This window comes from Pleurodeles waltl, chromosome 4_1 (genome assembly GCF_031143425.1).
Source record: "Pleurodeles waltl isolate 20211129_DDA chromosome 4_1, aPleWal1.hap1.20221129, whole genome shotgun sequence".
In the NCBI taxonomy this organism is placed as follows: Eukaryota; Metazoa; Chordata; class Amphibia; order Caudata; family Salamandridae; genus Pleurodeles; species Pleurodeles waltl.
This window is the reverse complement of record NC_090442.1, coordinates 746,570,017-746,584,259: the sequence shown is the minus strand read 5'-3', so window position 1 is coordinate 746,584,259 and position 14,243 is coordinate 746,570,017. Positions and strand designations below refer to the sequence as shown.

The 14,243-nt window shown below is 40.6% G+C and overlaps 1 protein-coding gene across 1 annotated transcript in view; it reads left to right on the top strand.

Moving 5' to 3' along the window:
• The window catches only part of GTF3C6 (general transcription factor IIIC subunit 6), a 71,200-nt gene that overhangs the window by 15,055 nt on the left and 41,902 nt on the right, over positions 1-14,243 (top strand). The window contains exon 2 of the mRNA XM_069229372.1: positions 12,746-12,826. Within this exon, the coding sequence (XP_069085473.1) occupies positions 12,746-12,826 (81 nt within the window). The remainder of the gene's footprint in view (positions 1-12,745; positions 12,827-14,243) is intronic.

The window sequence follows — 14,243 nt, the reverse complement described above, 5'->3', positions numbered from 1 at the left end:
TAGCAAGCCAGTGAGGGCCACTTCACTGACCAGCCGCTAACTCCTGTATCGGAAGTCGCAGCTGGACCCAATGACACACTGACGACCGTGATGACAAACCCTGCAATTGTTCCCAGTTTGGTGGCACTGCTCCCTCCAGTGATCAAACCATACCAATACCCTAGATATTGGTCATCAAACATCTGACACTAAGAGAACCAGCCCTTCTAGAGCTGGAAAATGACCAGGAGGAAGCCCCAGTCAAGGGACTTCAGGAACACCTGGGACCTCCCTCCAGAGTTCCCCCGATGTCCTGCAAAAGTCCCTTGAACCAACTTGCCTCCTGCTCCAGAGGGCATCCTTGCGCACAGCTTCTGGCTCATCGATTCGCTCTGTACCCGGCCGCCCTATTCCCTGCAACGAAGAACAGAGCCTGCTGTGCCCTAAGGGTCACCTACCCCTTGCAACCTTGACACTCCAAGTGGACCCGAGGAACCATCTTTAAACTTACCTATGCAGTGCTTTTCCAAGTGGTCCCCTGAAGTGGCCCTGCACCAGCTCCAGAGACTTTTCACCTCTGCTCCCTCCGGAACCGGGAGCCGCTCGAACTTCTCCAGCTGGCACAATGTGCCCACCGACGACCTTGATCAACCTGCAAAAGAAGAACTTGGTAAACCAACCGCACGATTATTTTTAAAGGTGATTTTCTATTGATTCCTATGGTGCATAACTACGCAAAAAAAGACCATTTTTTACAAAACTTCAAAAATTCACATGTCAAAAAGTACTTAACCAATTTTGACTATCTTGGTCTTAAAAATTATATAAAAATCTGAAGTATTTATATAAATTGGTCTTGAGTTATTCATTTGAGTGTGTGAGTTGCAAGATTGATGTTTTGAGTAGAACAAATGCTTTGCACTTCTCCAAGACTGGTCTAACTGCTCGACCAAGCTACCTTAAAAGTTAGAGTTTTAGGTGATCTAGCTTTTATCCCCGTTAACCAATGTGTGGTTGCCCGGACCACCTGCACAGTGGGCCTAGCTTTGTACACTACATAGAGAGTCAGCCTCCAACAATGATTTTCGTAAGTGATGGTGTTTTTTCAAATCTGAAAAGGAAGTGAACCTCATGAAAGTTGTCTACTAAACAGTGTTATTTGACCATATTATTTCTCTAGGGATAATACATGCTGTGAACGAGATATCAATGTCTTGAGTTTACCAACATTTAGTTCCTCAAACACCTTTTTTTCATTAATATTTTCCTTCCAATATGTGTTACCTTGTTCTTTGGAAAATACATAGATATAAAATCTTTTTTAAGCTTTTCACATTCTTTGAAATAATAAAATGCAGACTGGTCTGATCTATCATTTCTGTTAATATATAAAAATATTTTCTGAAAAAATTCAGGACTATTTTCTAATTTGTGAGAACAAATGTGCAATTCCTTGGTCACTGGAGATTAAATTAAACGTTTTGAAAAATAGTGCCCATGCACCAGTAGCAAGATTTTTATCAGCATTAGACCATAAAAGGAATGATAATATGGCACCAAAGATCCGAAGGTAGGACCCCGGTGGGTGGATATACCTCTCACAGCCCCACCAACAGGTAAGAATCCATCAGTAGAATGGGCCATTTGATGGAGTGAATGATTCTTGGAGAGATAGAAGGAAAACGGCTCCTGTTTCAAAATCTGGACCAGGCTTATTTCCAGATAGCACAATGTTTTGAATGTGTATCAATTCCGTCAATGTGAATTGTTTCAGTGGTGAAGGTGCAGCTGTAGTATTCGTTGCTGAGGTTTCAGCAGGTTCACTTGTTGAAGATGATGCTTGAGCCATGTCCAGATCAGTACTTGATGATGTATGTAAATCTGGAGATATAAGGCCTGATTCACACAGGTAAACTTACACCTTTGTGTAGGTTTACATTTGTTTTTGAATTCACAAAACTTCATTTCAATAGTAATTTTACCATTGTGGAGACTCCTCTGTTGGGCGGAAAACTCCACACATAAAAATATAGGCATGTTTTATCTTTTGTGTGTTGAGTTTTCCACCCTGGCTGCGGAGTCTGTACCGCACTCATAAATATAGTATTAAAATGCCATTTGTGAACTCCAAATCAGGCAAAAACTTACACAAAAGTGTAAGTTTACCTTTGTTAATCAGGCCCATAGTATGATTTCAGCACAGCTGCACTCTTCTTGAGGAATTTTCAGATTATAAAGCAAATTTATTGGACTAATCTGGAGGCCCTTTGGTGTTGGTGGGGGACCGCTCAACAGAATTGGCCAATTAGTGCTTCTTGATGTGATCGGCTGACACCTTCATGTTTTTCTTTGCACCAGGAAATGGTGCTATGATCACAGTACTTGTACCTTCTACCACAAAAACTAGAACTCTTGGTCTGTAGGATGGTCCGAAGACTTTCTAATCAGGGATGTGTTCCTGAACTCGCTCTTGCACTTTGCGCTACCTGTCAGTATTTTTATTTTCAATGGCGGAGTCTCTAGAGAGGGAGGTTCTTTTTAACTTCTTGAATGTTCTGCAATGAATCCAATCATGAGACAGGGTTGTATACATCGTTTTTTCATCCACCATTCTTCCAGGGAGGTCCAGATCAGGTGCATTCATAAAGCTGAAAAGAAGGGGTTTGACCTTCTAACATTCTTCTAGTAAGTGCTTGCTGAAATCTATATAGGTTTTGCAACAACTACAATCCTAAGTCTAATACTCCTGCATTCAAAGCTTGCTTTAGCATACCGTTGACTTGCTCCGCCACATTGTTCAATTCCAGACAGAAAGGGTGTTATATAGCAGTGGCACTCTGAGTAGACGTTGAATCCATAAGCATCTTAGTATCTTGACCCTCAGAGGCATACACTTCCGAAATAGTTTTAGAAATTCCTTGAACAGAACTTCATACAACCAAAGGTGCTACAATAAAAATTGGAATATAACAACAGTTGGCACAGTAGACTTTTGGGGAATAACAATGTTAGCAGTTTGAGTGAAGATAGTGATATTCAGGGGATTCCACAGTTTTTAAAACACACAGGGATTCCAAAAGCGTAGTCAAAAATAGGCCAAATTATACCATTATTTACAGTTGATGTTTGCAAATCGAAATTTCTTACATTTACATGAGAAATAGAGTACATGAAAAATGTAAGCAACCAAGAATTATACTTCTTTCTTTTTGTTTCACAAAAATAGTCTTTATTTAAATATAGATCATATGCCACTTGAATCAAGTTAGAAACCTAGAGTAAGAAACTGGCCCTACTTATTCACTGCAGACACTCCCGATGTCGAATACTCATAAAACGTCAGTTAACTGTTTTGGAGAGTAATCGATACAATTCCATTCCTACCTAATTTTTTTAAACGTATTACATTTTCGGGTGCACATGGCCTCAATGGCAAAGCATTGGATGTCAATAGTGTGTAGGTGATAGTCTGCAATTACGTAGTGTGTGCCTACGGTCTAGGAGCAATTGGCTAAAATATACAGGGTGAAGATTTAAATTAATTGTGCATGTCATTTTGAACACGTTCAACGAAAAACACGTCCACCAGGAACCTTAAAAAAACATCTCGGACAGCAAAATATTTCGGAAATCGTCTCTCGCTGGCTTCCGTTTTTTTCTGGCCTTAAACGTAGTTCCACAAATGTAGTTCCACAAGAAGTTAACTGGAGGTGTATCCAGTGTTAATGTTTCGAATGTGAATTACGGATCATTTGCTAATTAAAAATGATTTTTGTCGTATTTCAGAAATTGCACGTGTCCCTGTGCACAAAACAAAGAATTCACCAGGTGCAGGTTTTCACGAAAGGTTTTGTTTTCTCTATTCATCATATCCGCTTTCTGCTAGTGCTTTCTACCGACTAGTCTTTAGGTCTGGTTCGAACAGCTCAGGTCACAGGTAGAAAAAAATAATGAAAAGGTCTTTCGTTTGCTCAAAAACCTGCTACGTGGGACCAAAGTTAAGTGCAATACTTTCCGTTTGTTTTACTGTCTCTCCTTCCATAATGATGTGTATGCTTTATGCATCTCCCTGTCTATAGAAATTATGCCTTGGGCTTTACTGCCATTGTGCCTCTGTAGGCCCCTCAGTGGTCTTATGTTAGCTGTTGAGTGGTCTGTGGTAAGGTAAGTAATGTGGTGTGTAAAAGTAGAATGCAGTCTTGAGAATGTTAGCTAGTTCCTTTTCTCATTGGGGATTTCCACTCTGACCAGTAGAAGAGATACAGGAACCATTGCATGATTGTCAAGTTCCTCTACTTCCTCTATTGTTCTTTTGGTGTGGAGTGCAGGAGGAAATCTTCTTAAGGAAAGAACTACAGTGAGTGGGAGGCAGGTTTCTCCGTCCTATGGAGACAGTGTATGTAAGACTAAACCTAGCATATAATAGCTGTACCCTGCCATATGAAACTACAGCTAAGATATAGTGCTTGAATCTGGCATGTGAAGGCTGGGAATAAACATATATGGCTTCATTTAGCATATGAGCTGGAGCTGGCCTGTAAGCCTTATCTAGTTTATAATGGCAGTGTCTGAACATTTGAGGTCGCAAGAGGAAGGATGACGTGTGCTTTACCATGGCCTGGTTGAAAGACGTCTGTACTGTTGCATACGTTGCCAGTACTCGCCGTATGAGTGAACAATTTGGATATCAGTATCTAAAACTTTTTAAGCTACCAAGTTACCAATGTCATTATTAAGTATTAGGTTTTTAATTGATAAAACTAGGCTAATTCTAGTTAAATACACTAAAGGGCAAGCAATGAGTAGTACCCGGTAAGTCAGAAGAGGATGAAAAACCAAGCACAGTGATATTCCTGGAAGATTGCCCCAGAGCATTAATAGGACCAGTGAAACAGTTCAAATATTTCATCATTGAATGACGGCTTCAGATTTCAGCGAGAAAACCTCCAGCAGGGGCAAAAACAAGCCCCCATCGTAACAGTAATGAAGTTTAGGGACACAGAGGTTTATTCCTTAAGAACCCAGAATGTTTTGTCCCATTCAGAACAGCAACAACATAATTTGTATCATAGTTTGTAAAACATAAGGGGGGTCATTAGGACCTCGGCGGTCTTGCAATAAGACCGCTGAGGCCGCGGGAGACAGAATACCGCCATTGCCGGCGGTATTCTTGGCTCCCTATTATGACATTTCCGCTGGGCCAGCGGACGGTAACAGTGTTACCGTCCGCTGGCCCAGCGGAAATGTCACCTCAACATTGCTGCCGGCTCGTAATAGAGCCGGCTGCAATGCTGATGTGCAGCGGGTGCAGTAGCACCCGTCGCACATTTCACTGCCTGAAATTTGGGCAGTGAAATGCGTGACGGGGCTATGCCTGGGGGCCCCTGCACTGCCCATGCCAAGTGCAGGGGCCCCCAGGGGCACCCCAAGTCCCCTTACCACCAGCCTTTCAATGGCGGTGTTTACCGCCACGGACAGGCTGGCAGTCGGGGACTCATAATCCCCAGGGCAGCGGTGCTCGCACCGCTGCCCTGGGGATTATGACCGCCAGGCGGAATCCTGGCGGGATATTGGAGGGGCTGGCGGTATGGCCGTGGCAATTCCGCCACGGTCATAATTGCTGGCGGAACACCGCCAGCCTGTTGGCGGTGTTACCGCCACCTTACCGCCGGCCGCCAGGGTTGTAATGACCCCCAAGATGGTTTTATGCAGAAGTTTGACAACCAGTTCTAAATGATGCTAGGCAGTGGCTTTTCTTGTTCTTTTATTTATATATATATATATATATATATATATATATATATATATATATATATATATATTTTAGAGTAGTCTTGATGTTTGGAAGTTGAGTAAGATACTAGACGTGTTGTCTTTTCTTGTTCGTAAGATAAAAAAAAGGAAACATATTAGACAAATAGGATGAAACCTATAACCAACCCGTAAGAGTGTATTCATAGAAAGAGGTGAAGGGACACATGAAAAAAAAGACTGCAAACTGTGGCAAAAAGTACAGAGACCGAAAGTACCTTGCATGGCTCTGCAGAGCTTGCTCATCTGTCCTATGTTATTTCCTCTGTTTATACAATCACTACGATTTTCGTCTAGTGATACTGACATTCATGCGTGCAATTGTGGACTCTCTGCGTGCAGTGCTTTAGGGTCAAGATGGACACTCAAAGTGCACAATATTTAAAGGAGTGACTACTCTGCCTAAACCAGGCTTTGTAGATCTGATATTGGTGCATTGCTATTTATAGTGAAAGTCAGCCCTTTTTACTTGTCTGGTTGTAGAGTAAATGCCTACTGTACTCTTCTTTGTAAAAAGCTTCTGCAGTTTCTCTTAATTGAATATTTCACTTCCACCTAATTGAGTATAATTGATTAAAAGGTTTATGTATGCTGTCTGTGTGGCGTAAGACCAGTGTGAAACATGGGTGCATGTTTGTCAGAATACAGAGGGACCCATTTCGGGTCCCTGTGTGTATGCACCGCAACCCTAAATGGTAGTTGGCTTTCTGCAAGGCAGCATGTGTCTCCGGTGCCTTGGGAGTCTGCACCATTGACTTGCCTTACAGTCTTTTGTAGGTGAGGGTGTCAGACTCGTCACTCCCAGTCCGACTCGTCACTCCCAGTCCTGTCCCCACTTCCATTCTGATCTACATTGTCAAACTGTTTGCCCTGCTGTGTGACCCATTAAACATCTGTATAATGTTGGAAACAGCATAGGAAGGGCTCCCGCTGTCCACGGCGCTGGTGTGAGCTGATTATGCAGTGTCCATGAAGGTTTAATTGGAAGAGCTGCTTAAAAATTTGGACTATGCAAAATACCTGCTTGTTACCTTTGGCAATAAATACTTGCCGCTTGCCCAGTACTTTGTTCAGAATCCTTGTTCAGTCCAAGACGGAACTGCACACCAGTGTAACTAAGAGATGTGAGTTCCAGGAGCAGCGCTGTGCTGATGTCTGACCTTACCAAGCTGGGCACAAGCCTGGACCGAATAATATTCCTTGGAAGTGTTGCTTTTGGACTGATTTAAAGGGGAAATTACCTGTTTGCTGTGAAAGGAATTGCTGGTGCTGCCCCATGCAGTGAAGAGCCTTCCTTGATAAGGAGTTCATCACCTTAGCAGCCTGAGTAAAATAAGTCACCCAGATGCTGTGCATGAGGACGAATCACCATTGTTAGTCTCAGGCATATGGAATTTAGTAAAATATATACTTGCCCATGGGACAGGTTGCTTCTTAAATCTACCTGTCTTGTAAAATAATGTACTTGTCCCTTTGGTGCCATGTAGTGCAGTGACAGGTTATGGCAGCAATCTCATTATGTACGAGCTCTGATAATAGCTTCTCCGATTATGCCAGGGCTAATACTATAGTAGGGGTTGAATACTATAATTTCAAGTCCTACTAAAGCAATTTCCTTATTTTGCCACCTTTCCGCATATCTACATACTGAGGCTGTAGGAAGCAGTAAGCAGTATTTCCAGGGCTGGAATGCTCTTGAGTCTTTGCAAACCTACTAACTTGCATGTTTTAAGGATTTTCACCAGCTCTTCTCTAATCCTTTCCCATACTGAGAAAAGTTGGAAATTTACTCCTGACAAGGGCAGAAGTAGAATTTTTTCCAGTATTGGGGGAAAAAAAGTGGTTGGAGGGAAAATTAACTTGTAAACGCTCAATAAATTTTTGCATGAGCAAATCTACACATGCATATTTACTCATGCTAAAATACAATTCACAAATATTTTCTAGGAGTTCGATTCCCTGGTCTACTTCTGGAAATTCTTGTGAATTCATGAAAGCCACTACTTCAAAGACATACACCATGAGTGCACTTTTGTGACTTTCTTTAAGAATTGGGCCCCTAAATAGGTCTGGCATTAACAAAGACCTTTTGTTTTTATTAACATTCTGTTTCTCTCTCTGTCTGTCTATCAGCTGGCTTTACTGTGAGTGATAGCATTCTGCTCTTCCACAAGGAGCATATTGGCACACAAAGTAGTTTTGTTCAATGCCTGGAACTGCTGTGGCAGTGCGTGCTTTTTGAGACCAAACTCTTTTTTTTTGTGCTTTTTGCCAATGTTTGTTACAATGGTGAGGGCCTGGCAGCTCGCACAATAATAAAGTGTTACAAAAGCCATGTCAAAACAAGACATTCATTGAGAAAACCAAAAGACTGACAACCAATGCCGGATCGGCTGGCTTTGCTAGGGCTTGTTTATTTTCATGTTTCCCATAATGTTGTTGAAAATAGTTACATGGATTTTCCATCATGAATATTTTTTGAAAATACTGGCATGCATCAACATAGTTTACTAAATGATGCTTCAAAGAAACAGTACCTAAACTTTCACGGGAATTAAACACAATGTTTTTTTCCAACTTGCATTTTTTTCTGAACACTTTAGTTTGAAAGCAAAGAATCACCATTCTTGCTTAGAAGCTTCCACAAATGTTTGCATCTAATAAGGGCACATTCTGGGAGCATTATACGTAGCCTGTTGTTGCACTTTTCAAACGTGTGTCCACTATTTTTTTACTGGAGCCACTGTCCGTAGTGGAGTGTGACCTTTCAACGTTTACTTAGAGCGCTCACCCAAATAATAAAGGCTTTGCATTAATGAGCCACAAATGCAGTTTTGAACATCATTAACAAAAGGACACATACATTACCTCAACTGCAGACAATTCCCTTCCCTGTAAACTGGCAGCCAAAGGGTTTGTGCTGCAGCGGGTTGGGCATACCTTTCCCAAGGACAAAATAAACATGAAACCTTGTTGTCCTGGACCACAAACAATATGTCGTGGGTGTCTGCAATCTTTGTTTAGTAAAATGAACAGGAACTGTGTTTTGTTTGGTGAGCACGCCTTTGTCCCTGACGTGTCCAGTGCCCCAGGAAAACCTATATCTGGCCAAAGTTGTCTTCAAGGGATGTCAAGGGCTCCCTCTGTGCCAACTCGTGGCACGGAGTGGTAGCTAGGTAAGGCATCACTGAACCATTAACTGCAGGCTGCATCTCAATCCATTGAGCAGCTGCATTGATGGAAGCATTTGAAACCCTGGCCTGTAAGTGTTCCTGTGCAGCCAAAGACTGTGTTCCTAGGTGTATGGGAGAAATCCATCTATAGCCAGAGATACTGTGCTCTTAAATTCTGCAAAGGAGAAGCGACTCCTGTGGTTGGGCAATGGAAGCAACTTTGGTCCCTCATCATCGAGTACTCTTGTGAACCATCCCTGGTCAAGGCACAGGATGGTGTTCAATTTACTTTGCTTTCTTTGGTTTCTCACCATTGCTCTTCTAGTTGGGCGCTGAGCATTACCACGCAATCAGTTACCCTGCGGTCATTAGAACAACCACAACACTGCCACGCATTCAATTACAACGAAAAATGTTACCACAAATTAGTATAGTGTGTGTATATATATATATATATGTGTGTGTATATATATATATATGTGTGTGTGTTTGTGTGTGTGTGTGTATACATACCCACCCTAAAACCCCTAACCACACAAAAACACATACCAACCGTAAACCCTAAAAATAGCTTACCACCCAAAAACTCATACCCACTGTAAACGCTACAAACTCCTTACCACCTAGAAACACACACACACCCTAAACCCCCCAAAAACAAAACTTACCACCCAAAAACCCATAACCATCCTAAGCCCTAAAAAAACACTTACCACCCAAAAACCCATACCCGTCCTAAGCCCTAAAAACCATTTGCCACCCAAAAACCCTTACCCACCCTAACCCATAAATAACACTTGCCACCCAAAAACCCAAGCCTATCCTGAACCCTAAAAACACTTACCACTCAAAATCAACACCCACCCTAAACCCTAAAAAACACTTACCACTCAAAACCAATAACCACCCTAATCCCTGAAAAAATGCTTACCACCCAGAAACTGTTACCCACCCTAAACTCTTAAAACACCTTCCCACTGAAAAACCTATACCCACCCTAAACCCTAAAAAGCCCTTACCACCTAAAAACCCATACCCACACTAAACCCTAAAAAAACACCATGCAAAAACCCACATCCACCCTAAACCCTAAAAATTACCTTTCCCTGGTGGTCACCAGCACTTAGCTATAGTTAAGACCTAGTTGCTATTGAAGAAGCATTTTTTGACTTGCCTATATCTGAATCTTCACGTAGTTTTCCCCAAAAAACTGATGCTCACTTCAGCTGCTTTTGAGGTGATCCGTCAAGTGATGGCTAAGAAAAAGGGTAGAGTCCCAAAACACGTTTTCCCCGTGTTAATTTCCATAGGGATTCTGAACAGAACTACAGCCCGAACCACTGGATGGATTTACACCACATTTGGCAGAAAGCTAGCTCTTGGTCCAGAAAGTGCCCTTTTTGTGATTTGGTGTAAATCCGTTCAGTAGTTTTCTAGTTAATAAATGAAAACCAAATTTGAATATACAGGGACTCAGATCCTCCACAGATTGGGAGTAAAAGCAGGGCCCTGATTGACTGACTGCAACCTGATAGTTGCGCCGCCATTTTGTTTTTCACACTGCCTGGGGGTTGGGGAAATAACTGTGTAAAAACATATACCTGCATCCTGACCCCAAAGGCAACATGAGGGGGTTCCCTTAGTGACTCCTAATGGGCAAAAAATTGCCATTTTTTTTCTGGTGATCTGTGGATCCTCAACTAGTCAGTGGATCCTCCTTGAATCCAGGGGAAAAGAAAGGCCCTGATTGGGTGGCCGCAACCTGACAGAAATATTAACATGTGTGTTCCAAAAACCATGAAATTCACAGAAAAAAACAATGGTTACAGGGGTGTTATAGTTAGGTTGACGTTTTACCCATACAAAACCACAGAAATTCAGCAGTTATACTTATCTGAAGAAACTATAACTCATGCCGCAAAGTAACTTTAGGCAACGAGTCATAGATTCATAACATAAGTATAACTAAATATAGCCATAAACAACTGCTGAATTTCTGTGGTTTTGTGTGGGTAAAATGTCAACTTAACTATACCATCCCTGCAACCTTTGTTTTTTTCAGTGAGAATATATATATATATATATATATATAGTTATATATATTTATATGTACCCAAAAGAGTTGTACAGAACGAAAGCACACTCACAAGAGGTCACTGTGGGATGTAGCAAAGTCAGCATCTTACTGAGAATTCTTTGGCATTTTCATTATTTCAGGACTTATGTTTTCAAGCATCTCTGGCTGGGGTCGCGGAACTAGTTAGCATGGAGGAGTCATGCTTGTTATCGGAATTAACCAGAGAAATCGCTCCACCAACTAAGAACGGCCATGAATCGAGAAACAGCTATCAATCTGTCAATCCTTTCCGTTTAATTAAATCCGCTGAGCAGCCAGGCAGTTGGCCTTTGGAAAAGGAAGGAAATGTTTGTTCTCTGCTGATGAAGGGATGAACCCAGAAATACGTGTCCAGAGATGTTTGAGAACATAAGGCCTGAAATAATGAAAATGCCAAAGAATTCTCTGTAAGTTGCAGACTTTGCTACATTCCATAATGACCTTTTGTGAGTGCGCTTTTGTTCATGTCAACTCTTTTTGGTGCATATATATTTATATATATGTGTAATACATACATGTAAAATATTTAAAATGAATATACCTTTACCATTCATGCCTTTACAATGCAATTTCGTTCTAATGGCATACATGGTAAAGGCATATTCATTGTAAAGGCATGCATGGTTGGGTTGCATGCTTGGTTAAGCATTCATAGTAAAGGCATGCGGGGTTCCAGCTTCATGGTAAAGGCTATTTCTCAGCACGTATATGTATTGACAATTGACTGAGCTTGCATGTTGCACTTTTTACTGTAGGATCTGCAATTGTGTTTAGGACTGTAAACCCAGTATTCGTGAGCACCATTGCAAAACATTTCCCATAGACTAGTTGCTAAAAGAAAACCTAGCACTTAAGGCTTACAAAATATAATGGCATGGACATGCATATCTGGCTAGGAAGGAAGTAGAGAGTTCTGGTTTCCTTGTTTTTTATGTGTACTATTTCCTTTTGTGATATTAAAGTACTTTTCATTGCAAAAACATTACATTATTAAGACATTTTGAGAGTGGTGTACTGAGTTCCAACACCACCTCCTTGAGGAAGCATTGGACTCCTCTCCCTCATTTCCATTTACAGTCAAGTACTAAAGGGTGGTATAGTACTACATTTGTCACAGTTGGAGCCCAGTACTTCTCACTATTGTGGCACCCTGGGCATTAGGTCCTATAAATAATACTGTATTAGTGCTACTGCACCTTTAGAACAGTTCCGCAGCACTCTCAAGCTATAGAAACTCTGGAGCTGTATAATTTGTTACTAATGGCAACATTGGTGACATTTTATAGTACAGTATGGTAGTAATAAACAAAAAATCACTTTGTTAAAGTAAAGTCTATGATCATAAGGAAAGTAAATGATGAACAAAAATGAAGTATTTATTTGCGAAGTGTGTCAAAGAGAAAATACACTTCTCTTTTAGCAGTTGGCAAGAGTTACCTGTTGCTTTTTGAAGGCTAGTGTTTTATTGTATGCATTTAAAGAGAGTGGATGTCCCTCCTTATGCATATTAAAAAAGGGCATATTGCAAATCAGCACTGTGATCGCCATAAGATCAATGCTTTATGTGCCTTACTTATGTTCTTGTTGCAGTCAAGATGCCATGTTTGTTTTTATTCTACTAGATTTAACTTTTCTTAAATGTGTTTTTTCCTAATTTTATTTTCAGGAGCAGTTGGTTTTGGTGGAGTTGTCAGGGATTCTCGATTCAGATTTTCTAGAAAAATGTGAAAATCGATGTAGGATATTGGTGAGTTTGATAAAGTGAATTATGATGCAGTGAAAGTTTACAGCATAAACATTTAGCAAGTTCTTTTCGAGTTTACATGCACTCTCTGGAAATCAATTCACAAGGGTTGAAAAACCCACAATGTCTGCAGTTGTTTATCATTGTAGAGTGACAAAATAATGCATATTATGAACATAATTAACAACTTCTTTAACTGTATTACCTTGACCTAGAGTGTCATGTCTTGATATTATTTTAATAGTGAGATTGTGGTATGGTACATTTTGGAAATATTTCCTTGCAGTATGGTTGTTGATGTAGTGTATGAAATTTAGAGACTGGTGTAGAAGTTTGCAGATAGATATCTCATCCGGCTTGTTACAAGTGCATTTTATCCTACGGCACTAGCAATAAGGTGGATGGGATATCCGTCATGTTGTCAAAGAGCAACCCTTTTGCCAGAGTCCAAATTGGGCCCTTAAACTTAAAATTACGGTCTGCGAAATTAACAACATGCATGAATGTGGATCCTCAAAAACATTGATATGCACCTACTCCCACCATCAAGCAACTGCCTCCTGAATACACTAACAGATTAATTAAAATAGTAACTTAGCCCAGCCATACAATATGTGAGAAATTAGTTTGGATAGATTAAAAGTTCAGAAGGGAGAGAATTTTGTGTAGGGTGGCTTTTTGAATGGTTTCTGTTTTAGCAGTTTGTATTTTTTCACTGTGGTTGTTCTCATAGACTTACAGTAAATGTACATTTTCCAGAATTAGGTTTTCAGTAGTTTTAGATGTGGATTCAACACTACTGTGCTTTGTAGGAAGGTCCACCATAACATTTTATCACATGTTTTAGTCTGCTCATGTTTTTAATGGTGATTTGTTCTTTAGGTCTTTGATTAATACACACTATGAAAAGAAGTATTCTGAGCCCCAAGGAAAGATTTGGAGGAAGATTCTAGCAAACTGCCACCCAAGAAAGTTTCTTCAACAAAAGCACCATTGATGTTTTCGTTTTAACAGTGAGATGCTCATGGAGCTTACACTTTGGCTCTGTGCTAAAGCCCTTTTCATTTTCGTCATGAATAACTTCAACACTTAATCAATTCTTAAAAGATCTGAAGGCAGGAATAGACCAACAACGCTGTAAGAAATTGGATTACAATTGGAGGGGGGGTGGAAGCCCCACTTAAATAATAACCAAAGTCCTTTTCACAGCGAAAAACAAAAGTCACTGAATAAACCTGTTTTTAACTCTGTAGAAGTTTGGCACACAAGCAGTCAGGCTTAACGTAGTGGTAATGTGTAAACTATTTATGCAGCCCTCAAATAGTAAAGTGAATACCCAATACGGGAAAAACCCAAACAATTTCAGAAACATAGAGCAAAAGTGAATAACAAAAATCACACTAAAACAACAAATTCCAGT